The sequence below is a fragment of the Panulirus ornatus genome, chromosome 36, assembly GCF_036320965.1.
Source record: "Panulirus ornatus isolate Po-2019 chromosome 36, ASM3632096v1, whole genome shotgun sequence".
Taxonomy (NCBI): Eukaryota; Metazoa; Arthropoda; class Malacostraca; order Decapoda; family Palinuridae; genus Panulirus; species Panulirus ornatus.
The window spans coordinates 3,552,107-3,577,286 of record NC_092259.1 but is presented as its reverse complement, the minus strand read 5'-3'; the positions used below and the strand labels follow the sequence as shown (position 1 = coordinate 3,577,286).

General features: G+C 36.9%; 2 protein-coding genes across 5 annotated transcripts in view; one reads left to right on the top strand and one right to left on the bottom strand.

The window, feature by feature from the left end:
- The window catches only part of LOC139760260 (uncharacterized), a 53,482-nt gene extending 39,988 nt beyond the window's left edge, over window positions 1-13,494 (top strand). For all 3 annotated transcript variants that reach the window (XM_071683198.1, XM_071683196.1, XM_071683197.1), the window contains exon 9: window positions 348-13,494. In XM_071683198.1, the coding sequence (XP_071539299.1) occupies window positions 348-2,453 (2,106 nt within the window). In that variant the 3' untranslated portion in view covers window positions 2,454-13,494. The remainder of the gene's footprint in view (window positions 1-347) is intronic.
- Window positions 1-25,180, bottom strand: part of LOC139760261 (uncharacterized) — a 79,509-nt gene that overhangs the window by 32,080 nt on the left and 22,249 nt on the right. Inside the window, exon 4 of one of the 2 annotated variants that reach the window (XR_011715284.1) lies at window positions 17,321-18,848. The exons of the other annotated variant lie outside the window; for it this stretch is intronic. The gene's annotated coding sequence lies outside the window, so the exon portion shown is untranslated. Of the gene's footprint in view, window positions 1-17,320; window positions 18,849-25,180 lie in introns of those variants that run through there. 2 annotated transcript variants of the gene reach the window in all.

Here is a 25,180-nt window from a genome sequence, read left to right as displayed (position 1 = left end):
GTGGTAAGTGTCTGCCTTACACTAAAGGTATATATACTCCTAACCCACATTCCTCCATAGTGGATTTTTTTTTACATAACGTATTCTTTCATATAGAACTAGAATGAGATATCCCAAATGTAAATGAATTCCAGCAAAAGGTACATACCTGTGTGCATTTGATACATCCAATGTAAATGGAATAGAACTAATGATCATAAATGGAAGTATTGATTCTGAAGTTAAGACCTCAAAAATAGTGTGTTTTCAGTATTTACAAATTGTTTCCAAAATATGATATTGTAGTTTATACAGAACCTTTTTGACAAGTTCCTTCCAAAAAGTGTTCAAAGATTTATTATTTTCAGGATCTGAAACCCATGAGTGCTGCTGAACTTCTGGATACCTTTGGCAAAGCTTACTTAAGTAAATCTAGTGGAGGAAGTGGGAGTACAAGCAGCAGTGTTACATCTCCAGTAGCTCCTACATATGAGCCCTCCAAACCATCTACCACCCCTACTCCCACGTCCGCTCCCACTTCCAACCCTAACCCTTCAATACCAGATCTTACCCGTCCACCTCCAAGCCTCTCTATACCTTTACCCCCAAATAGCTCAAGTAATCCACCTACCACTGAACCACCTTCTCCATATACTCCATTGCCTGTTGCTGCTCCCACATCATATACCCCTAAACCACTCTACCCTTACACAGCACCAGGTGAAACATCGCCCAAACCAGTTTACCCCCCTCCTACTAGTGAACAGCCCCCTTATCCATCATATGAAACGAATTCTACTTGGATTCCTCCTCCACCTCCACCCCCTCCCCCACCTCCTCCTGAAATACTAGATGATGGAATCGTTGGAACAGGACCTGATTATGACCTGATTCAAAGGGGTTTCAGCCAAAGTTGGTCCGATTATGAACAGTATAGTAATCCAGATGATGACGAGTCAGATGACCGCAACTGGGGTGAACCACCAGGTAAAGAAGAGTTAGAAGCACTGAATTCAGATACACCATCCTCTCCCCCTGCCTTTGAGAAAGGATTTTCAGGGGTTCTGCGTCCACCTCCTTTGCCTCCTGCTTTTTGTGCACCATCTCGAAGCAACTTAAGGGAACTAGTATCCGAAGGTGAGGATAGTGATCATAGAAAAAATTTAGTGAGTATAAAGCCAAAAGGTACTGACAGTGATTACCGTTGTTATGATTATAGTTTTCTCTCAGATCACTCACCTCACTCTAAGGGAGAACCTGTACCTTCCATTCAGTCTTTGTTTGCAAGTGGTGATGATCTAGATTTGCGAGTGAAAAAGTCTGGAATAAAGCAAATTAATCTAGACTCAGGGTCAGACATGGACATCAGTGCTTCAGACACTGAAGATGATATGGATATTAGTGATGAATCTGGGAGAGAAGGACATAGTAGTAAGAAAGGAAGTGAAAGTAAAACTGAAAAGGAGAGTAGTACCAAAGGAAATAGTAAGACTGAATCACATAAAAAGGCAGATAGTAAAGACAAGCGAAAAAATGAAAACTCTGTCCCTGTTACAACTGCTGAAAGTGCTAAGAGTGTTACTACTGTAGCTTCTGAAGTCTCCAAGAATGTTACTGCAACAACTTCAGAAGAAACCAAGACTGTAACTACCACTACAGGTACTTCTAATTCCAGTTCAGCTATCACTGTAATAGCTGGAATTAGTAAAACTTTTAACTCTGATTCTAGTGCAATCAAACCCATTGATAGTCTGGCAAAAGTAGATGTAAGTGCCATATTGTCTGTCATTAATAACACTGGAGCATTAAAATCTGGAGTTAAAACTTCTGAAAAGAGAAAATCTGTAGACAGTGATGAAATAGAAAGCTATGAACCTCAGCCTGTGAGGACTCGTAAGGAGTCTGGAAATGATTCCAATGAAGATACAAGTGACAAAGAGCACACAAGTTCAAGTGATGGTAGGGGTTGGTATAAAGATTTCAATAAGTCGGGTGAAGAAAAGTGTTCACGGGAAGAATATATCCCAACAGTTATTGCTAAAACTGTTGGGAGAGGAAACACGGGAAGGGATTATAATAATAGTCGTAGCTTTGATGAGAACAATGTTATAGATGTCATGAAAAGCTTAGACCAAGAGTTTAACCAGCAACGAGGCAGGGGTAGTTTCCAAAATTCGAATAAAAACCGAGGTGGAGGGTATAGAGGGGGTGGATTTAATCATCACCAGGGAAGTGGAGGATATTATGGGAGTCCTCAGAACTCCAGGGGGAGGGGTCGTGGAGGCCCCAATTTCTACTCACCACGTGGTAGAGGCAGAGGAGGCTATGGGCCTCATCAAGGTGGTCATTATGGTAACTTTCAACGTGGGACTCCACCGTACAACCCATCAGGAAGAGGTTTTCGTGGGTCTGATTCATATGGTGGAGGACGAGGAGGCAGAAGAGGTGGCAGAGGGGGAAGAGGTTGGTGGTGAATATTAACACAATATTTTGTCATAGTTATTATTATTTGAGTAAGAATTTTTACAAAGGTGTATCTTGCCTACTGTTTTTGATATCAGTAGCTGACATATATGACCAGCCCTAAGAGGTTGCAACATAATGTTAAATTGTGTTAATTGTAGAAGGTACAAATATTCCTAGCCATGTGAAATGAATGTTCCTCTAAGGAAATTTCAGTCCACCTTCTTATTTCTTCCATGTTTTAATGAAGGATGGAGATTGTATGTGTAATGCAGCATACTTCTTGGAAGGGGTTATATTTTTTGATAGAAGCAGTTACTAAAATCTCTTTTCATTGGAATTCAACCAGATGTTTAGTGCATTGTGTTTGCACATAGTATTTAGATTTATTTTTATTGCCAAGATTCTTAATTGTAAATGGTGATCTGATATGTAAAAGTCGTGAGTGTTTGCTTGTTGATTTGCCGGTGAATGTATACCATGAATAAACCTTTGGTAGTAACTTTATTATATTCAGATGTTAGTTGATAATAGGAAAAAAAATTTCATTATGAAATATTTGTCTTGATTTTAGAAAAGTAATATCTGTTATTTTAAAGCATACAGATTTAACACATATAAATTATGTACATGTGCTTTGATTTTTTCGTGACTGTGAAGATGCTGCTACACAATATCGCACAGAACAAGACTTGCAATACTGATGCCAGTTTCTGATGATACCTTGCTATCAGTACGTTCTAGTTTCTTAATCTGAGATTACCTGAGATGAATCAGTACAGTACTGTCTCATCAGATAAGACTTTTCAGTTGGGTCATAGCTATGTGATGAACCCTCTTAGCTGTGGTTATTAGTCAGTGCTCTTGAGTATTTATTTAGATTTTATTGCATCTGTCATCATTATACCATCAGTGTTTTGGTTATGCGATTGAAATCAGAACACAGGTAACAGGAACACTGTAGTATTAAGTTTTGTCTCCTGGTATCCAGCAGAGTGACTGAAGAGGTTAAAATTACTCTTTAGAATAAAATTGTTTGTAGCTATGTATATTTTCAAATATTTCTATAGTCACTGTAATTTTTTACCCAGAGCAGTGAGCCCATGGAACCTGATTAATTGAACAATGTTCAGCTGATGTAAAGTGCTTCGGTTTGTGTGATGAAATTTTGTGTATCAGGTGCTCTCCAAGCACTCAGACTGTCAGTAGTATTTTGGAAGTAGGTTTACAGATAAAGGGGAATTATTAGATGATTGAATTAGTTATATTTTCCCTGTGCATCATTTGAGATCAGAATTTTTTTTGTTAACAGTTATGGTTTTTATTATGATTAATTTTGCAAGAGAAAAGTTTATACTTAATATCACACAATTTGGGTTAGGCTGGTGATACTTCTCATGGATTAGTGTTTATCCTGGTTAAAGTTTGTTATTTTGGCATATAATCCAAAGGCTCCCATTATGGTAATATTAATAATAAGTGCATACAAAGGCTGAAACTTGTATATACAAATTTTGGTGGAATTTTTTCTGGTTTTATGTCACTGAAATGATGTATTTACTCTTGAATGCCTGATATGCATGGTGAATGTACAGAGTATGATGAGGTCCAACTTTTTTTTTAGCTGTTAAAATGATTGGCTTCAAGATGAAGTCTTAACTAGTGATAAAGGCATTAGGCTTGCTGTGTAAGCCAAAGTGTAGCTTGTGGAATTTATTGGGCCTTTTGGCTAATAAAGCTAATGGGTGATACCTCTGTCTCGTCCCTCTTTTGTGTCAGGTGCTCATGTTTTAATGCTTTTGGTCAGTTAGATGAGAGGATATGTTTGAAATTTTTTGTTATTCCACTTTTATAATTTTGACTTCTACCATTTTTTTTTCTTAAGGAAGAGGAAAGGATGAAGGAAAAATTAAGTTGAAAAAGAAATAGTAAGGTTCAAAGTGAAGGGCTAATAAAAAAAAAAAAGATGAATGATTAATTGATAGTGATGAAGTGCCTGAGTTGGGACGTGTAATGCAAAGCAGTAACAGATTTCATTAGAGATGTCAAGGTATGTTTGATGAGACTAGAAGTTGGGACATTGTGGAATAGATAACTAGGGAGAGGAAAGCATTACAAAAGGGTGAGAAGCATCAATAATGCACATCCTGAAAGTGGAAATGGAAAAGCAGTGGTGAGGTGGGAGGATGGTTATGGTAAGCGGAGGTGAATCTGTTGTTAAATATGTATAGACAGTGCGTTAGTACTGATTAAGATTATTTTCCCTATGATGAAGGCTGTGTTTGTTTCATTGTAAAATCTTAAAGGGAATAATAATGATTGCAGGAACTTTGGAGGATCAAAACTCCGTGGCATATTTCATTTGTTCAGTTATTTGAGAGATTTGTCATTGATTATGTGAAAATGATTCCTTAACTATGAGAGACAAGAATTTTGGAAGTTAAGATGGTCTGCTGTGATGAGAACTAGAGCATACCTTACTAAGAAAGAAAGAAAATGTATGTAGTTTTTATGGATATGATAGAGGATATTTAATTTTATATGGTACTTGGAAGCATGAATAATCTTTTATTTTTATTTTGAGTTAGTATTTCAGTGAGCATATGATGGTTGGAGTTGATGCTTTAAAGTAAATGTGTCTGGGCTCTGTAAGGTCACATGTTAGTTTAATATTTTCTTTTTTTATGGCATTTAGTGATATGTGTGTTATGGTATGATTGTAGAGCATCAAGATGGAATGGAAAGGAGGCTCCACATTTCTATGTAAGTGTTAGTCTGATGAAAAGATGATCCTGAAGTCCTTGATAAAGATGATTTGTCTTTAGAACATGTGGAGAGTGATTTTATGGATGCTGACTTTTCCAGCATTGAAGGTTGACCAAGATAAGGCAGGAGAAGGTGTTTCTAGCACAATTGGAAGCAATGTTGCTGTTGCAGCTGGTAATTTTACTGACTTTCGTAAGTTTGTTGAGAAAAAATTATAAGTTAATCACAATGATTATGTACAAAAGAAGATATATAAGACAGACCTTCATGACAAACAGCAACAACTCTTGGTGTAGATAAAAAAAGGAGAAAACATACGTAATGGCAACTCAACACTGGCGTGTTATACTGACAGAGCTACAGTACTTCTGTGCATGATCAGATGATAGTAATGATGTGATTTTTTTTCATTTTTAAATGAATATCTTTGAAATTGTAAGGTTTGATAATTTTTATACAATATGGAAAAGAGATTCTTATGGTTAGAAAGAAACCTAACTACAGAGGTTATTATCTTATTGATAGATAGATAAGAAAGCAAAGGAGTTGGATAGTCATAACTTGTGTATTATAGTACAGATAAGGAGAACAGTTAAAGATATGAGACAGAGGTTTTGTGTGAAAAACTTAAGTAAGGTGCATGGTTGAAAATATAAATTGATGAAAAGAATAAGTGATGAACGTTATAGGATGGGTACAAATGTGCTTTTAGGAGGGGGTGATTGGGATGGGTTTGAGGAAAACAGAGTTTGGGGTAGTGTGACATTTGAATTGAATTGAATAAAGTGGTTTGTGATCATGTTTTCTGGATATTACATATATCTATGCAAGGAAAATTGTGGGAATTTTAATGAAAGTTGTGGTTTGGAAAGATATATGAGTACAAATATGCAAGCTTGTAGGCTTATCAGTTATGATATTCAAGTATGGTAAGTGTAGAAATATTGAATTAGTTACATGAACACCATGTAATGAAAGAGGAGAGTAAATTAAGGAAGGATAATTTTTGGATAAAACTGAAAGGATTAGTTGATGAAGTAGGTCTAACTGTTTATGATAAGTGATACAATGGGAGTGAGAGTGGAAAGTTAAAGGAGTTATAGAGTTACCAGATGAAAATGACAATGAGGAAAGGATATGTGGAGTGTATACATCAGTGGATATGAGTGTTGCAAATGTTTATTTTTAACAAGGTTGCCCCTAAGTTTATGATATAGGAATTGAGAAGACAGGGTAGACTGGAATATAATCATTATGTTTTAGGTATTAAAAAACATATAGTATACTTAATTTGAGGTCTGTGATAAGGGATCATGGTATAAGAGAAATGGGTATTTATAGTAAGATTTGAAATCAGAATGTAGAATAGATATGTGTTGGATGGAGATGTGACTGAGTAGGTGGTAAAAAGGGCAGTAAGGGACCTTGAATATGGAAAATCAAGGGATATTGATGGAATGGTGGGTGAGGAGATGAAGAATAGAGGGGAAAATACTCTTAAACATATTTGAAGATTGGCTTTGAGAGCATGGTAAGTTGATCATTTACCTTGCGATTAGATTAAGGCAATTGTTTCATAGTTCAGAGGTAATGGGAATGAAAATGGGTCCAAGAACTACAATGGAATGTTTTCTTAGTGTATCTGACAAAGTATATGTTAGGATTGTGATTGATAACATTTAAAGTAATAGTAATCTATGTAACAGAAAAAAAGGTAGATGTAGGAGGGAAAGAATAGAATGGTTGCTGCTTCCCCTATTTTGTTTGTTGAGACCAACCAGACAAGAATTGACGTAAGAATGCCATACCATCTTCCCTTGAACAGCAAATCTGTGGAACTCCTTTCAGTTTTCCTTCTTCCTATAACCTTTTTACCTTTGAGAGTCAGGTTTGTTTACTAACACTCCAGCAGCTTTGATTACTTTATTCATTCTTTTCTTGCCATATATTCTTTGCACTCAAAATGTCTATGGTTGAGGCGTGTTTTTTCTCATACTATGTCGGTCATTCTCTCAGAGGCAAATATAACAAAACTGCAAACCATTGAATAATGCACTGGATGTATAGCAACCACAGACACTCAACACCTTCAAAATGAAATAGAGATCTTCCCAATACAGTCCCACCTCAACATGCTTGGGACCTAGTTCCAAGCAACAACACTAGACCCCTCCCACCCACAGCACTAACCCTAACCTCCAACCCCCAAGTAGATCCCCTTAGCCCAACAAGTATAATGATAAAACACTTATACACTGAAATTACACGACAATCACTGAACAGTAGACTTCCCAACTCTGTCTTAAACTCCAACCCAACCATCAGAAACCACACATCTTTGACAAACATGAGCCATACTCTCCTGCTTAAGCTTTGGATTAACACATTTATACAACTCTACAAACATCTTTTGAACATATCCTAAGACCTTTCATGCCCATGATGCAGCTACCATAAAGAAGACATGGAGTACTTACGACTCAACCTGCACACTTTGCACGTAGATGCACACCCAACATGACAACACTTTATGACCTGTGATTCTTACTGGGTGCTGCAAGAGCCTTATGAGGATAAAAGGGACTCTTGGTACATGAAGTATTATACTTATTATATATTTATTATTCTTGATTGCTATTTCCCGCGTCAGCGAGGTAATGCTCCGAAACAGATGAAGAATGGCCCATCCACTCATATACACACATACATACATAAATACCCATATATACATACACATACATATCAACATATACACGTGCATACTTATACATATATACACATACATATTCATACATGCCTGTCTTCATCCATTCTGGCGCTACTCCACCCCACAGGAAACAACATCGCTACCCCCTGCTTCAGCAAGGTAGCACTAGGAAAACAGACAAAAAAGGCTACATTCATTTACACTCAGTCTCAAGCTGTCATGTTTAATGCACCGAAACCACAGCTCCCTATCCACATCCAGGCTCCAAAGACCTTTCCATGGTCCCCCCCAGAGAGAGAGAGAGGGAGGAACAGATTTTTGTATTTAGGCAAGTGGAGAAAATTTTGCAGAAAGAAGTTGTCTGGGGAGTGTGCTGGGAAATTTTTACCCTTCAGTGTGCACAGTAGAATTTTATGTGCTCATAAGCTCTTTTATAATGGTGGTAAGAGAGATGTTTGATAGAATATGGGATTGCATCAGTTATATTTATTGTGATTATGAGGGATGAGAGTGAATTATTGGAGATAGCTGTGTATTGTTGAACTATGGTGGAACAAAATGGAAATGATTATAATTTTATGCAGAAAATGCTATTTTTACATCCAGAGTCACAGGAGGTTTTGATGGGAAGATTGGTTGTTCTGATGTGTGCTGGAAGAGGATGTTGAAAGTAAATGCAACAAAGAGCAAAGTTTTAAAGAAATGGGCAGTCAGCAGTCACAGAGTAATATTATTTAAAAGAATTAAAAGTTGCTCATGAGATTAGGCTTTGGAAGTAATAATTACTGATGCTAGTGCTTACAGTGTTTGATAAACAGAGTAGATTCTGGCTAAGGAGAAAGCTTTGAGGCATATTTTGAAAGTTTTCATGAATGAGAATAATTTAAGTTTTTAGTATGCCTTAACTTTGATATATGAATGTAAAACTGTTTTTGGTAGGTTTTGATATATAAAAAAGATTGAATTTTTTTTCCACTAGAGGCTCCAGTCATGGACAAAAGTCCGTATCAAGGCCTGGCCTTAATTGAAATATAGAGGGGTTAATGAAAAGGAAAAAGAAAAGACAAGGGATAGTATGTATGAATTTTGGAGAAAGTTAAAAACCTATCTCTAAAATAAGCCAGGTCGTAGTTATTGGGAAAGAAATGAGAAGGCAGAGGGTATGGAAGCCTCGAGGTGAAGGGAAAGAAATGGTTAACAAAATGGCCCACCCTTGAATTGCCAATGGCCTTGCAGTAATCATGTGATGCAGCAGCTTGCCAAGTATTGCATGGTCTAGCTCGTGGTGGGGGCACATAAGTAGCATAGATGGATAATGTATATTATTTTGTTGGAAATAGGAGAATGAACAGATTATTGAAGAACTGAGATTAGTGTGAAGAGTTTGTTTGAACCTGTGAATGAAAGCTTTTTAAGATGGAACAATTACAGAAGTCGCATAACAGATTAGTGGTTGTAGATGTATAATAGCATAACTGATAGACAGAGATGAGTTAGACCCTGGGAGAAAATACCTGATCTACCTATTATTATTATTACTATTATTATTGTATACTTGATTACTGTTTCCTGGTTTAGAGAGGTAGTGTCAAGAACAGATGAAAAAAGGCCACATCTGCTCACTTCCATTCTCTAACTGTCATGTAATGCATCAAAGCCACAGCTATCTATCCACAACCAGGCCCCACAGACCTTTCCATGTTTTACCCCTGATGCTTCACATGCTCTGGCTCAGTTGATTGACACCATGTTGATCCCAGTATACCACGTTGTTCCAATTCACTCTTTCCCTTGCATGCACCCTCCTACATGTTCAAGCCCTGTTCTCTCAAAATCTTTTTCACTCCATCCTTCCCTCTCCAGTTTGATCTCCCTGCTTTTATTGTTCCCTCCTCTTCTGACACATATATCCTCTGTCAACCTTTCTTCATTCATTCTCTCCATATGTCCAAACCATTTCAGCTCATCCTCTTTAGCTCTCTCAACCACACATCTTGTACTCTCTAAATACTTACTTGATCAAACCACCTCACACAATATATTGTCCTCAAACAGTTAATTTCCAGTACATCCACCCTCCACTGCACATGCCTTGTATCCATATAATAGTGTTGGGACTACTAGACCTTCAAACATACCTATTTTTGCCCTTCCAGGTAACTTTTTCTCTCCATACATTCTTCAGCACTCCCAGAACGTTTGCCCCCTTACCCACCCTATGACTCACTTCCATTTGCTGCCATGTCCACTTTCAGGTATCTAAAACATTTCACTTGCTCCAAGTTTTCTTCATCTAAACTCACACCTCAGCTAACCTGTCCCTCAGTTATGCTAAATCTAATAACCATGTTTTCATTCATAGTTACTCTCAACTTCCTTCTTCCTCCTTTCACACATTCCAAACTTAGTCACCAACTTATGCAGTTTCTTTGTGCGTATGATCAGCAAACAACAATTGACTCTTCCCAAGCCTTCTGATCCCTCATAGACTGCATACTCACCCCTTTCTAAAAGAATTGCATTTACCACCCTCACCAACACTTCCATAAACAAATTAAACACCTGTGGTGACATTGCACATATCCCTTCACTTGGAATCATTCATTCTTCCTGTCTTCCTACTCATGCCTTACACCTTTGATAAAACCTTTATACTGCTTCTAGCAGCTTCCCCCAATCACCAGTACTTTTTTAGCACACATTATTAATAATAAATTATTATTATTATTATTATTATTATTATTATCATCTCTCCAAGAACCCCACTTATCTTGGGGCTCCTTAATCTTCAAGGCTGTACTACATCCAGTAGCACTGTGGGAAGATGATGGACTAGTAGTGGGGATTGAGAATTTCCACAAGATGGTACTCTTTTTCGTCCACTAACAATGATACAGTCTCACCAAAACGACTCTTTGCTCATAGTGAAACCACATGCAGGCAGAATCTAGCAATGCATTGCTTATGGTGGAGATACAGGAAGCACTGATTTTTGTATTCATTGGAGTTGTTTGCCATGTTGAAGTGGAGGTGAAAATGGACGAGTCAGGAATGTGTGGAGGGAAAAATAAGCAATGTCAGTGTTAGTGTGGAAGCTCATATTCACTCCAACATACTCGACATTAACTGAGGACGTATATGAATTACAAATGTAAAATTGAAGATAATGGATTCATAGATAAATCGATTGAAATTGTGGTTGAAAGTATGAAGAGGGGAAATAGACTGTGAATGATGGACTGATACAGTAATTAAATTGTTAAAGGCCTGTTGAAGTGGAGGTGAGAATGGATGAGTCAGGAATGTGCAAAGGGAAAAATAAGCAAAGTCAATGTTAATGTGGAAGCCTATATTCACTGCAGCATGCTAATATTAACTGAGGATATATATGAATGAACTTAGGTGCTCTATACTCTTGATTCATGCCATACAAATGTAAAGTTGAAGATAGTGGGTTCATAGATAAATGGATCAAAATTATGGTTGAAAGTATGAAGAGGGGGAAATAGACTGAATGATGGATAGATACAGTAATTAAATTGTTAAAGGCTGGGGTACTGTAATGGGGCTGGAAATTTGAATGGGAATGGAAATTTTATGAGATGACTCAGCTTGATGTGAATGGTGATTAAGGAGCTTTCAAATAATATGAAGATATTATTCACTTTAACAATGGACTGCTGGGAAGTTGTATGCACCTTATATGTCCTATGTAAATGGGAGCAGAGTTGAATAGGGGATGATTTTGGCTGCGTGTGTGCTTATTGTTTACCCCCTTCACTGTGAGTGTCATAATCGAGGACATTGCGTGTGTGTCTGTGTCTGTGTGGGATGTCTTCAAATATTTTAGAAAAATATCCCCATAAGTTTGTTATTATGATAAACTAGAACATCATCTTTTAATAGAATGATAAACAACACCTGGTAACACATTTTTTATGTCAAGTATGCATCCTCTAATATATGCTGCTTCACTGTTGGGCATATGCAATGTTCCGGGAGTATTTTCAGGCATACGTAAAGAGATTAGGATATTTTTGTTTTTTGTTACAAACAAATGTGATTACAAAATGTTTTCATTTGTAATATCTGTTATTTTGTGAGAGTGATGCAGCTTCAAAAATTATTACATAACATGAGGGTGCTGATCTCATACAGGCTACCCTGATATCTCTATATAGTGATCTTTATATAGAAAAAGTTTAGGATGTAATGTCTGAAAATACTTAGGATATCACTGCTAGCATTTATGGCTATATTTTTCACCTTGTGGAAGAGGCAGCTAATTTAAAAAATAGCATATGCCTCAGTTTCAGTGAATAGTAAAGATTATGTACTGTGACATATATGCTGCAGCCTCAGTGAGCATAAACAAAAATCCTGATATATATGCCCCAACTGCAGTGAATGGGGTAAATTACTAATTAATTTGCCTTTGTGTTTGTGTATGTATGTGGATTGGACTTAAGTGAGATGTAGGATTATTTCATTAGTTATGATTGGTGAATTATGTTTTGGGCATCACTAAGGAGCTCATCTCAGTTTTTACAAATTGTTTGATGGAAAATGACAGTTTCTCAATATTAGTTTGCAAAGTCATGCATGAATTGAGGACTGATTGTGTGCAAACAGGTAAACTTGTCTCCCAGCACATATTGTTCAACAGATGGGTTAGTTAACTTTGTAGAACATCCATATGTGATTGTATTGGATGAGCCTCAAGAATTGTTGGATGACAGGGACTTGAATGATTATATGATGGTTATTGTTAATGAATTAATGGAAAGGATGCTGATGATTTATGGCTTTGCATTATCATTGTATAAATTTTGATCAAGTTGTGGGGATTAGTGTGTGAATAAACTGCAGTTTATGTGGCCCAGTCTGTAATTAGGCTGAATATTGCCAGTAGCTGTGTATTATAATACATGTGATATTTGTCTATGATACTGAGTATTTGTTGTATCATGACCATAATCTTAACAACAAAAAATTGTGATGGAATCTAGCAAGCCATATATTCAATCCATTATATTTACCTGCAGAAGAATATGTAATGAGAGAAAAAATGTGATCTTAATTTACATGGTACTTGAACAAGCTAATAGTTGTCTGCAGAATCTGTGTCTGCTACATTAGCTTTGTTAAAGATGCAACCCTAAACAGAAAATTAAAACAAAAAATGCTGTTGTTGTTGGAGAAATGTCTTTGATTTTTTTTCTTGTGATTACTAAACTTGTTTTTCAAAATTTGCTGATTGTCATGTCAGATCTATAATTCTAATTATTTAGAACTTTCATTTTATCAAAAGTTTATATATTTTCCTTATTTTCCAGTGGAAGCAGCAATTTTCTATATTCCTTTTATTGGTGTAAGGTACATTGCCAAAAAATATTATTATTTCAAAATTCATATTAATTTACATTTTACAGGTTAGTTTTGAAAGTGTTTCCATATTAATCCTATAAAAGAGAAGATACATGAGAATATTACCTTAACCGATGTCATAAACAGGTTACATAAGTCATAGGTCCATGGAGAGGTGTAAGCAACAATTTAGATTAAATGATTTATTCATATTTCCTTAATTTCCTACAAACAAGTATATTTAGAAATCTTGATATACTACTGTTTAGTGTCATTAGCTAGGTAAAAATATGATAGGAAAGTATTGTGGTTAGTGATATATCATTGTGATGTTTTACCGCACCAAATTTAATAGCTTTGGGGATACATGGTAACCTCCAAGTGAATAGCTTGTTGATGGTATAATTCTGGTAAAGTAACTTCCTTGATAATTATGGTAATAAGTAAATTTGTGGCTTATGTACAAATGATAATAGTTGATAATATGGCTTGGTTGGTTTGTGACAGATGATATCGTGTGATGAGAGACTAGCAACTAAGTGTGTAGCTTGGTGCATATATGGTAAGCAAGTGTTATTATAATTATGCAGAACTTGCCTGGTTTTTGGACTTGGAAAATAGTATGTGGTTTGGTATAGCAGCCAAATTTATGCCTGATGATATATTAGCAGTTGCCTGTCATGCTTGGCTAGTGTGTGAAAGCAGGTTATTGTGTAGCTCTTGAAAATTGTCAGCGAGAGGCGAGTTGGCGTGTCTTGAGAAGTGTATAAAAACAACCTTATTGTATCTTTGGTACCAGATAGATATGTGGCTTGGTGGTGTAAGGTAATAACTAAGTGTATTGCTTGGAAGGCATAGAAACAAGCAGGTGTCTTGTACTTGCATTGTTTGTATAAATGAACTGCAATTATATCTCAGTAAATTGATACTTTTAATCCAGGAAGTATCAGTCAGGTGTGTGATTTTTTTTATTGCTTGGTTGCAGCCAAGGTTTGATGAGTTTATGGTAGCAATCAGATTCCTTGTGCAGTGAATTTGTAGCAGTAGCTCAGCTTTGTGTAGTTTAGCTTCAACTAATGGCCTGGCTTTACGAGTGTATAATGGTATGTAAGTCTTGCATTTGATAGTTGTATGGCAGTAGGCAAATATGTCTAAGTGAGCCCAGATGTGAATCTTCTGTAGTGTAGTAATTAAATTTTTTACTTGGTAGGATAAGCTTGCCAGCTAATGTATACTTGTGAATGTTGGTGATAGCTCTTTTTTAGTGTGTGTGTGTGTGTGTGTGTGTGTGTGTGTGTTTGGGAATGGGGAATTATATGGCATAGAGAATTTATGGTTTAATGATTTTGTTGGTATCATAATGGTAACAGCCAAGTTTTTGGGTTGGTTAATTCATATCAGCAGTCAAGTGTATGGTAAAATGATTGTATGGGAGTTGCTGAATTTTTGGTATGGTAAGTATTGCAGTTGGAAGGTGCAAGTCTTGATTATATAGTAGCATTCACACATATGGCTTGTTAGTTGAAGGGTAACACCCAAGTTTGTTTTGGAAGCAACAATAAGAGATGCATATGGTAGATAATACTCTACACAGTGATTTAATTTGTGATGTGTCCTTTATACAAGTTAACTTGCACGTGATAACTGCACAAATTGTGGACATGTTTAGTTTATTTGAAAAAAGGAGTGTTTCATGGAGCAGTAAAATCATGTGGGTAGAGAATTCCACTCACATGGAGTGCAGTGAATGAAAAATGAGAGAAAAGATGATGTATTGGTTATAAAGAGTATGTTGTGCAATCAGTGATGTGATCAGGATGTGTATATTCAAGTATATATTTGGTACTGGATTGAATTCCAATCAAGAATGGACTATGAAAGTGAAATAGAATAAGGGAAGAAATGAAAGTGCAATAGAATAAGGGAAGATACTGAGTATTCTATTTGATGGGTAGGGAGACTACAGGTAAAGGTAGGATCCCCTGATGAAATGTATAACAGTGGATTTTATCAGTCAGAACTAATGTGGATTGGGATGCACTTTCCTCACTGTGGGTGCAGTGTTCATGGAAAGTAGATATAACTTTAGTATATGTTTAACAAGTGGGAATACAGAAGACAGGGATGAATTTAATGAGGAAAGCTTAGTTCTTTTATGAGCACTTTTAACAGATTCAGACAACTCCAAGAGATTATGGATTAAGATTAGTCACAAGAATATGATTTTCATTGCACTACTGGTATACTCCACCAGTAACTAATTATTTTGGTGGCTTTTTTTTTTTTCAATCATATTCACTGTTTCAAGCTATTAATCTAAGCCTTGTTTTGTTTCCTTTTACAAGACTTATCATAGGTTGAGGCTGCATGCATAGCTGGTAACATGAAATTTACATCAACAGTGCAAGTGTCTGATCATTGCAAAGTACAAAGTCTGTGGCTTCATGCTCAAGTTTGAAGGTTGCACAGGCTTAGCTAGTCTGATCATTCTATTATTTGTTTTATATTTTTCTTCTTTTCACGATTAAAAAGTGAAGATGACTATTTTTGTGCAACCATTTTGAAAAATATCCCAGTTTGTTTTATACTGATGTGCAAAATAAGTGAGATTTTGCTGCATTTCCTTTTTCTTTTTAACTCATTAATCTAATATTTTCATATGATATAGAAATTAATTGATGTACTTAAGTTTAGATCATTGGTAAAAAGATCCTTTGTTATGAAACATTTGTGAAAATTTGTTTCTAAAAACTAATCCTCTATAATATATCCCTGTTTAGGCTTGAAGTTGATACTGTGTATTACGTTAAACGAGTTCAACAAACAGTTTTGGAGAAATTGAGCCCAAGTCCAATGGTAATTGAGAAAAACTTGCTTTCAAGTAATAATAAATAATTTTTTACAAATTATATTTATCATGAATCATTAACTGAGAGAACATTTTGTATGAAATTTTATGAAGGTTTAATACTTCTCAAATGATTAGAATAGGGTAATAGATAACTGATATTGTTTTTGGCATAAAAATGTCTCATGCTACAGTTACTTAAAGTTGACAATACCCGTCTTAAGATCTGTGAGGTATTAGAGCTGATCCTCTGCAAAGGTGAAATTAGCTGCTAGTTATTATTATGAACTGATTAGTTGATGAAGAAAGTGCAAACATTCAATTATTTGGACATAGTTAATACAACCAAGCATGGGGCTTCAGCTCTGAGGGCAACTCCAAGTAGGTGTGAAAAAGTTTTTCGATGAGACTGTACTCTTTTTCATCCACTAATGATGATATAGCCTTGGAAAAGGTGATTTTTCAATTTTGGTGTAACCACTTGCAGTTAAAGTCCAGTGGACATACATTGATGAAGTTAAATGTGTATACAGAAAATGCTACATTAAGTGGCATCTGATCTACCTAAGCGGTGGCAAGATATGTGAATGTGCTAAGAATGAACATTTCCTCCTTAAATAATTTTACTGGACAAATTTTGAACATGGTAATATTCAGAAGTTTTGTATTTTACGATCGCATTGTCTCAGTTGGAGCCATTACATGATATGGTGTGTAGCTGCTCTTTTTTTAGGTTTTGGGAAAGTCTTTCTGATTTGGCAAGTTACTACATCAGGCATTTGCATTAGAAGATTTTGGAAATTATACATACATGAGCTTTATGGTTAATAAAATGCCATGTCTAAAAGCTTTTATTGTGCTTGAGTAACCCCATGTAGGCCAGTGGCATGGGCAAAGGATTTATAGTCATTGATTTTTTGTGGGTAGGGGCATTTTTATCCTTTCCTGGTAAAAAACATAGCCCAGTGAATTATCTTTAGGATAAAAAAGATAGTTTCCATCATTTTTTCCCCAAAATTTGACACTTTCCTCTTGATATCAAAGCTTAGAGGAAAAGGAAAACAAAATACTCGTATGTTTCATATTCGAGAACAAAATCGAGTTAGATGAGAATGGATATCTGTTGAGTAATGGCAAAGGCAAAACTAATTTTAGATCGTTCATTATTTAATTAAACAAGGTGGATCAGTTGATTTTTAACAGATTTCATAAGCTGTGGAGTGTGGATTTGTAATCTGATGGGAAAGAATGTATTGGTGAGTAACAGCCAGATATTTCATTCTCTTACTTTATGGTAACAGCAGTCTCCTTTCTAGCAAGATCATATGAGAGCAGGCAAGTGTTTAGGACTGGAAATGCTAGAGGTTTGTAGGTTTTGAATTTTACAAGTTGTTAAGATGCTGAAGAGGCCCTTAAAAAGGGTATGTAGCTGAATAAATTTTTCAAATGGCATTGAAGTGTGACAGCTGTTTCAAAAGGATTTTTTGTGGGACCCTTTTATGTGAACAAGAACATGGACTGTTGGGATTAATATTGTCAGCTTTATGAACTGTAGTGATTTTCCCATCAGAGACTAATTATTATTAACAGTTTTAATCTTTGGAGTTTTCTGTGAAAGTGAAAATGAATTTTTTCTCAAAAAATTACATGAAAAGTTCTCCACTATGAGCTATAGTGGCTCCACTACACCAATGATCACATTTCAGTAAGTAATTTTTGAGATCAGAACTTTGCGTATTGAAAAGGTTTGCCTATTGATGGTTTTTACTGTAAGTTAAGTCTAAATTAGCATTTACTGTAAAGTAGTATTCCTGTTTGTTGGCTGTAAAGGAGGGGGTTGGAGGGGAAGTGCTTGGTAGTTTAAATTTATTGCTTATATTATACACAGCTAAAAAATATATGTGACTGTGGCAGAACCTCAAATATACCTTTTTCTCTGGTTAAGAAGTTAACTTCCAAGACTACTTTTAATCTATCGCACTTACTTTTGACCATGTCCACTTTAAACCCATAAAGCCAGATGTGTCTCTGTCAAATGCAATTGATAATCCAGTCTAGGAGAAAGTCCTTTAAGTACCACATAATTTTCTTTTTCCTTCATCTCACCTCCTCCATAGAGCTTGTCTGCATCAGAATATGGTAAAATCTGCTTTATTCTAGATTTAACCCATGGCTCTAGAAAAGTCACCATATGAATGTATTCATGCCTCTTATTTAGCTACATAGAGTTAAACCTTAAACATAAGAGATTATTTGTGTTATCTAGTAATTAAAGTGTGCTTTATGCAAGCTCATGGCCAACCACCTGTGATACATATCAATGGGACTGACAACATCATTGTACATACACACATAAATGTCCTTGGGGCCTGGTTGTAGAAAGGAGGATCTGTGGTTCATGACAGCTAGAGAGTGGATATGAGTAAATGAGGCTATTTCTTTGTCTCTCCTAGTGCTACCTTGCTGATGTGGGAAATAGTGAACATGTATGGGGGTAAAAATTATATGTATATATACATCTACAGGTGTTACTGGACTCTGCCTGCTTTGGGTTACACTTAGAGTGAAAAGTCACCTTTAGTGAGACTGTATCGTCGTCAGTTGATGAAAGAGAGTAAAGTCTTGTCACAGAACTTCTTGCTTCAAAAGAGTCCATCCTATTCCTGCTACTGATTGATGCACAGCTGTGAAGCTGCAGGAATCCATGGAGAAAGGGTCCTGGAGTTTTATATATATGTTAAGCTGGAGTTTTGTATATATATATACATATATATATGTTAAGTTGTTCCATATCACAAAAATTGTAACTTTACACATTCCACATTGTTGCTGTCATGTGTTGCTAAATGAGTACTGAAGCGACTTTCACTGAAATCAGTCAATATTTAGGGGTCCCGCAAATTTGCATGATTTATTGACACAAACTGTGGGCATTTTTCAGGAAAAGTGAGGGAGCTTCATGTTAACAAAATGGATACTTTATTGAATACAATATTGTGAACCACTATCTGCAATTAGGAAGAAATGCACATATAGTACACAACACAGAAAATTAGAAAATTTTTAATTATCGTCACTGATTCCCACCATATATCCATCTTTCACTTTATGAAGTCCAATTCGTTTGTTGAGTTAGCAATTACTTTCAGAAGGAATTGCTTTTGTCTTTTATCCTTTTGTGAGGGAGTCTTCAAACTTCTTGACCAGAGCAAATCATGCTCTGCAAATCACTGATAATGCTGACACTCTCTTCATCCCTTCATGGTATGATAGATCTTCCAATTTGGTGGGAACAAAAATTTTTGTGTTTGAGGTGAAACTGCTGGTAAGTAATATCTTTTGGAAGTGAACTAGTTTCCTTCCACACGCTTCAACTCATGTGATGGTGGTTCTTTCAAATTGCCACCACATACTTCACTTCAACAAAAGCCCTGGGAATCAAAGAATGCCAATCCGATCATTGGTTCCAAAAAATACCCCATGTCTCTTCATTATAGTTTGAGCAGCTTTGACAACAGCCTTCTCTTCTTTTTCAAATATTTCTAATGCTTGAAGTAACTCGAAGATCATTCCTTGGAGCCTCTTTTGCATTTGGGAAAATGTTTATGGCATACTATAGTGTACAGGAGAAATGAAGAGGGAGATGCTCGTAATACTTTTGAAGATCGGGCATTAGCTTAAATTGGTGTTGAAAGATGCATTACAAAGGGCTCATGGGGCTTGAATCTTAACATTTGCTATGCCACCTTCGTCCAGAAAGCAAAGAATGAGCTGAAGGAATTCATGATAATCTGTTTGCTTCTATTGCTGTGGTTAGGTCATTAAAGTGAAGTCCCAGCAATTCTAGAATTTTTGTATATAAGTTGGTTGGGTCTACTAAATGTCCTGTATAAGCTCTGAAAACATCAGCCATCATGAACTTGGGTAATTTACATGGTATTTGCAGGCTAATCTTTGGCTATGACCTTTAGGATTAAAGAGAGCTTTTCTTCACCTTTACCAGACACTGTGATAGCCATTCGTTCAATCTTTCCCTTCCCAGTCACAATTTTGGGTAAGAATTTGTGTCCATTATGAGGCACATTGTTAAATCATAAAGAAGAGGAAAAGATGATCATTCTAAAATAAATTTTTGTGACATGCACTTAAGTTCCACTCTAAATTCTTGTTGAGAATCATTTCTTCCTTTAATTTTGTGGTGAAAATTCAATATATGCAGGTTTAAGGTTCAACATATTTGATTTAATATAATAACTCCAGAATTAAATGAAATTGAAGCATGATGTATACTAAAATTTATGTGCAGGGTTTAAAAAGCCTCAGTACCATTAATAATAATTTTCATGCTGTAAAGGAAATATGCAGACAAATATTTAAGCCTTCTGGCCTAACAGTGAAGCCATGCTGGCTGGAAGATTTTCACAATCATTTTGTGGATGTGGAAATGGGAGAGGGACCCACTATGCACAAGGAATGAAGCTTTTTAAACTTTACAAGGCAGAGAACTGGAGAGGTGTGAAGTTTCTGGAGTGAGTTTGGTAACTCAGTTACATCATCATAAGGGTGAATGGCAAGTGGGTGGGTTGGAGTGAGGAAGAAGTGTATGTAATACGAACCAAGTAGCACCTTACAACAATGACTGCTGTGCTGAAGTTGCAGATATATAATGCAAATGAGTTATAAACAGAGATGAACCCCTGATCACAATAAGTGAGCAATTTACAGAAATGCTGCCCCTAGAGTTTCAAACATTTGGCACCAAATGAATCCATTAGGCCCACAAGTCAATAATGGTGTGCATTCCCTAACAGTTCAGGCATCCAGTAATATTAGACAAAACATTAGTTACCTACCTAAGGTGTATCTATAACATGAATTACTTTCCAACATAGGTACGCATGACCTTGAAACATAAGAGAAAACCTAAACTACCTTTGTTCGTTAGATTACTTGTTAGGAAATATCGTAAAAATATCTTGCATATATGCAAAGGAAGTTTACCACAATAGTATGACATTCATGAAATATATAGTATTAGCTTTTTTTTCTCTTTTTGGCTAAGCTAGGCACTAGCAAGCATAGGCATGTTCCAGAGATATACAAGAAAACAGAAATTAGGTGTTTCAAACAATGAAGTCTTTTTGAACATACTTGCACAACTGGATTGTGGCCATGTAGAAGAAAGGAGTTAACTTGCGGGACCCCTAGGTATGAACTATGCAGGCTGAATCTTATTCACATATAGGTTTTGAACATGGGCAACAAAGTGGAAGAACAATATTTAAACTTTCATTTTTCACCATTGATTTGTAACACCCTAATTGTCACACACTCACAGTATGGGTAGTATCACTGACCACTATCCATGCACAGGCCTGCTCAGGCTTGAATCCTGGCCATGGAAGTCAACCTGCCTGTTCTTCCTCGGCTCAGGGTTTGGTCAATAATGGGTGCATGACTTGGGTGGTGTTTGTGTGTATATATACACAACAGTAAAAACAAGGTACATGGACAATGGCAACACAAGTATAAAACTGTCACTGTAACTCATAAAGATAGTATTTGGGCACACACAAGGTTACTGGATTCCTACTTCATTTAGGTACACTGTGAGAGAGTTCACTGATGTATCACCAATGGATGAAAAAGGAAGGACAGTCTCATGAAGAAACTTCTCACTCCCCATATCATGCCCTCTAAAACTTCATTAACTCACCAACTAAATCAACAAAAAGTACATATCACAAAGACAGAAAGATTTATAAGCCAAACCACCCAACAAGTTGTAGACCTCATAAAACAAAAAGACATGGTCAGACAAAACCACTTGCCATCAGCTGGGACTTTAGAGCAGATTCAGACCAAACAGTAGTGTCACAAACCTGATAACTGCTAAACAAAGAGTAAACTGGTACATTTTTCCGGACACTAACGACCACAAAACCGATTAACCAATTCAAGATAAACAATAATGAATATTCACATTCCTTACCACTACCCTCTCCCCACAACAGGATGCATTTCTAACTGAGAACACACTGCTCTCAAAGAGCACACTAATATAGTCTTGAAGTGTTTTTCAGAAATTAGCCACAAAACCATACCCTTTGAATAGAACAACCTTTAGGAACTACACAACCACCTAAAACTTCCATTCATTCATCCTTTACACCCACTGCTGGAGTGCAAGTTTCCATACAAAATACTTCAGCCCAGGTCCAGTCCAAGTAGTCATATATCTTGAACTGCTCCTGGCTACACAACGAAGCCCTCAGCAACTGGAAACTTGCCAGAATGGTGCCCATGAAACCCTCCCAGGCCTCTTAACATTTTAAGTTTTATCATTAATGATGTTGACTTCCGAGGTCCTGGAAAAACTAATCCACACCAGAAGCAAGTATACGTCTTTAGACCCAAGCATTTCACTTTACTAGTACACTGCTCATGGGCTTAACACATGGCTTCAACCAATCACGACTGCCTTTATAGTTTTTGTGGCAAAAGTTAATTAAGCATTCATCACTTCCCCCGGACACAACCTTACAAAAAAGATCTTGACACCATATTACACAACAATGTCATTTTAGTCAACTTTCTATCAGGCTTCTATGCTGAAGACATTCACAAAGGCTTTACCTCCCAAATTCTTAAGCTTTGAAATGGATTCATCCAAGTAGCGGTTCTACTTCCTACCCTCTTTTAAACCTCTTCTCACATGACCTCCCACCACGTACCGTAGAGGTCGGAGTGAAGGTTGTCGTTGCAAATGACTTCACAGCCACACCCACTCAACAGAGCTCATTAGGCATCATGTATGGTATAGGAAAGTCACTCCTCACATTAAAAACGGTGCCACATGGCCATAAACAAACGAAACACTGAACACTATCAGGTACAAGATTTTGACAAGGGAAAGAATGTCTTAGTATCCCCTAAAAATAGTTTTTTCCATTCCAGTTTAAACTGCACCTCATTTGCTTGGTCACCCATCCTGCCAAAGGCAAGGATAAGAGCTGCAAACAATGCCAAACAAAGCACATGGTGAACAATCACCGACGGCGGACCAGTTATAAACATTCAACACCTGCACAGTGAAAAAGCCACTAATAATACATCTCGACTCGGTACGCTTTGCAACAGCAGTAGACCCTTTTCATCCAAACCAGATAACCAATCACCAAACCCAAGGTAGTAACACAAAGATTACCCGTGCTTCACACGTAAAAGACCTGTACTCAGACCATCCTTCTCAACAGACAAGATAAAACCTATACACTTCAAAATCACTTCCCTTCCGACGTACCAGTAGGCATCACCTCACACCCAGTTGCAACTACACTCCACTGGTATATATGAGTTATCCTTTTACTCGTCCCTGCCCTGGACACCACTCCAATGTTACAAACACCAACTCGTCATATGACCCCACATACCCAAGATACGGCTGCGCCTTCCCCACGTATCACCACACTGTAAGTGTTGTGGTCCTGTCTGGTGGCAGAGACAGATGGACTCCTTTGAAGTGTTAAGTTCCTTGAGATTTTTCTCAAGTCATTCGGCGATGATAAACCCTCGCTAAAGCGACGCTGTACTCGTGTAACCTCAAGCAGGCGGGTTCCGTTAATACGCACATAAAACATCTGACACCATCGCATGGGAGGCCGATTAAGAAGCTGGATCACAAGGAGGAATAAGTGGGAAACTGATGGATAGAAGATTCATCTCTTTGGAAGGGAACGGAAGACACACGTTAGCGGAGCGTTTTCCAAATGGTTGTAAGTGACCAATCGAGTGCCAGTGTTCTGATCTGGGAGCTTTACTCTTCTTGACCAATGTAAATAATTTGCATGAGAGCATGGACTCGGATATGTCTGCAGATAATGCAACAGTCATGAATGAAGCGAAGATCAAGAAGTGCCTCACCTTACAGGTGGCTTGGCTTAGAAGCCATGATTTTATAATCCACTCCAACGTGTCTGAAACATGGTCAGTGAAATTCAACCCGAACAGATGTAAGTAATGAAGATGAGACAAAATGAAAGAAGCCTTAATATGATGGTCATCTAGTATGAAAACTTGAGGATTCTGTTTGTGAGAGAGACGGGTGTTGACTTCGTCCTTACCGTGTTACCAGATTTATGAGAACAGTTAACTAGACAAACTGTCGACAGGGAAACAACAACAGCTTTCGAAGTAATTGGATAAGGAAATATTTAGCAAATCATTCTTACCTTACATAAGCTTCTCGGTTTGGTCAGTGCACGTCAACAAGGAGTAGGACAAAGTTGATTCCGGAATTAAGAGAGCTAAGTTTCAGGAAAAGGATGGAGGCCTTGAAAGAGAAGAATGAGCGGCGAACTGATGACAAGTGTAAAGTTTATTACAAATTGCTGATGTGGACAGTGAACATGTCTTCCGTGAAATGTAAGAACAGAGGAACCAAAAGACAAGAAATTAGGTAAGAAACTTAGAAAAGGTTTTCAGAAATATTTTCATGGTAAAAGAGTGGTGCAGGAATAATGGACTGATTAACTCAATGTCTCCAAATGGGCAGAGATCAGCGGAGTGCCACAGGTTCTGTTCTGGGACCTTTACTTGTTCCTGATCTATTGCAAACGCAATGCGGAAGTGAAAAGCGTGGATTGCATCAGCATATAATGGGACATACCCAGATTCCATAAAGTTGGCAGATCTGATACATGGTTGAAATTCAACCCAAGCAAATCTAAAGTCATAAGGCTGGGACAGCGTGGAAGATCTTGGTATTACACCAGCTGTATGAGCGGTATTCCACACTTGGGCGAATAAAACCAGTGTAAATGTGATATACTGTTCACGAAAAAATAATTACGACCACAAAGCAACACTCACCTTTCGGGAAACAGACTTTATAATGTTGATTACATGGGATTTTAAGAGAGTGGAGGACATGGTTGTGCTGTTCATGTTAATGTTACTATTGGGTTGAACTGTTTGGATATTAGGCGCAGGAAAATCAGTCCTAGAAGGAGTCATGGGGAGAAATTGCGTTTAAGTACTTAAACCAGCGT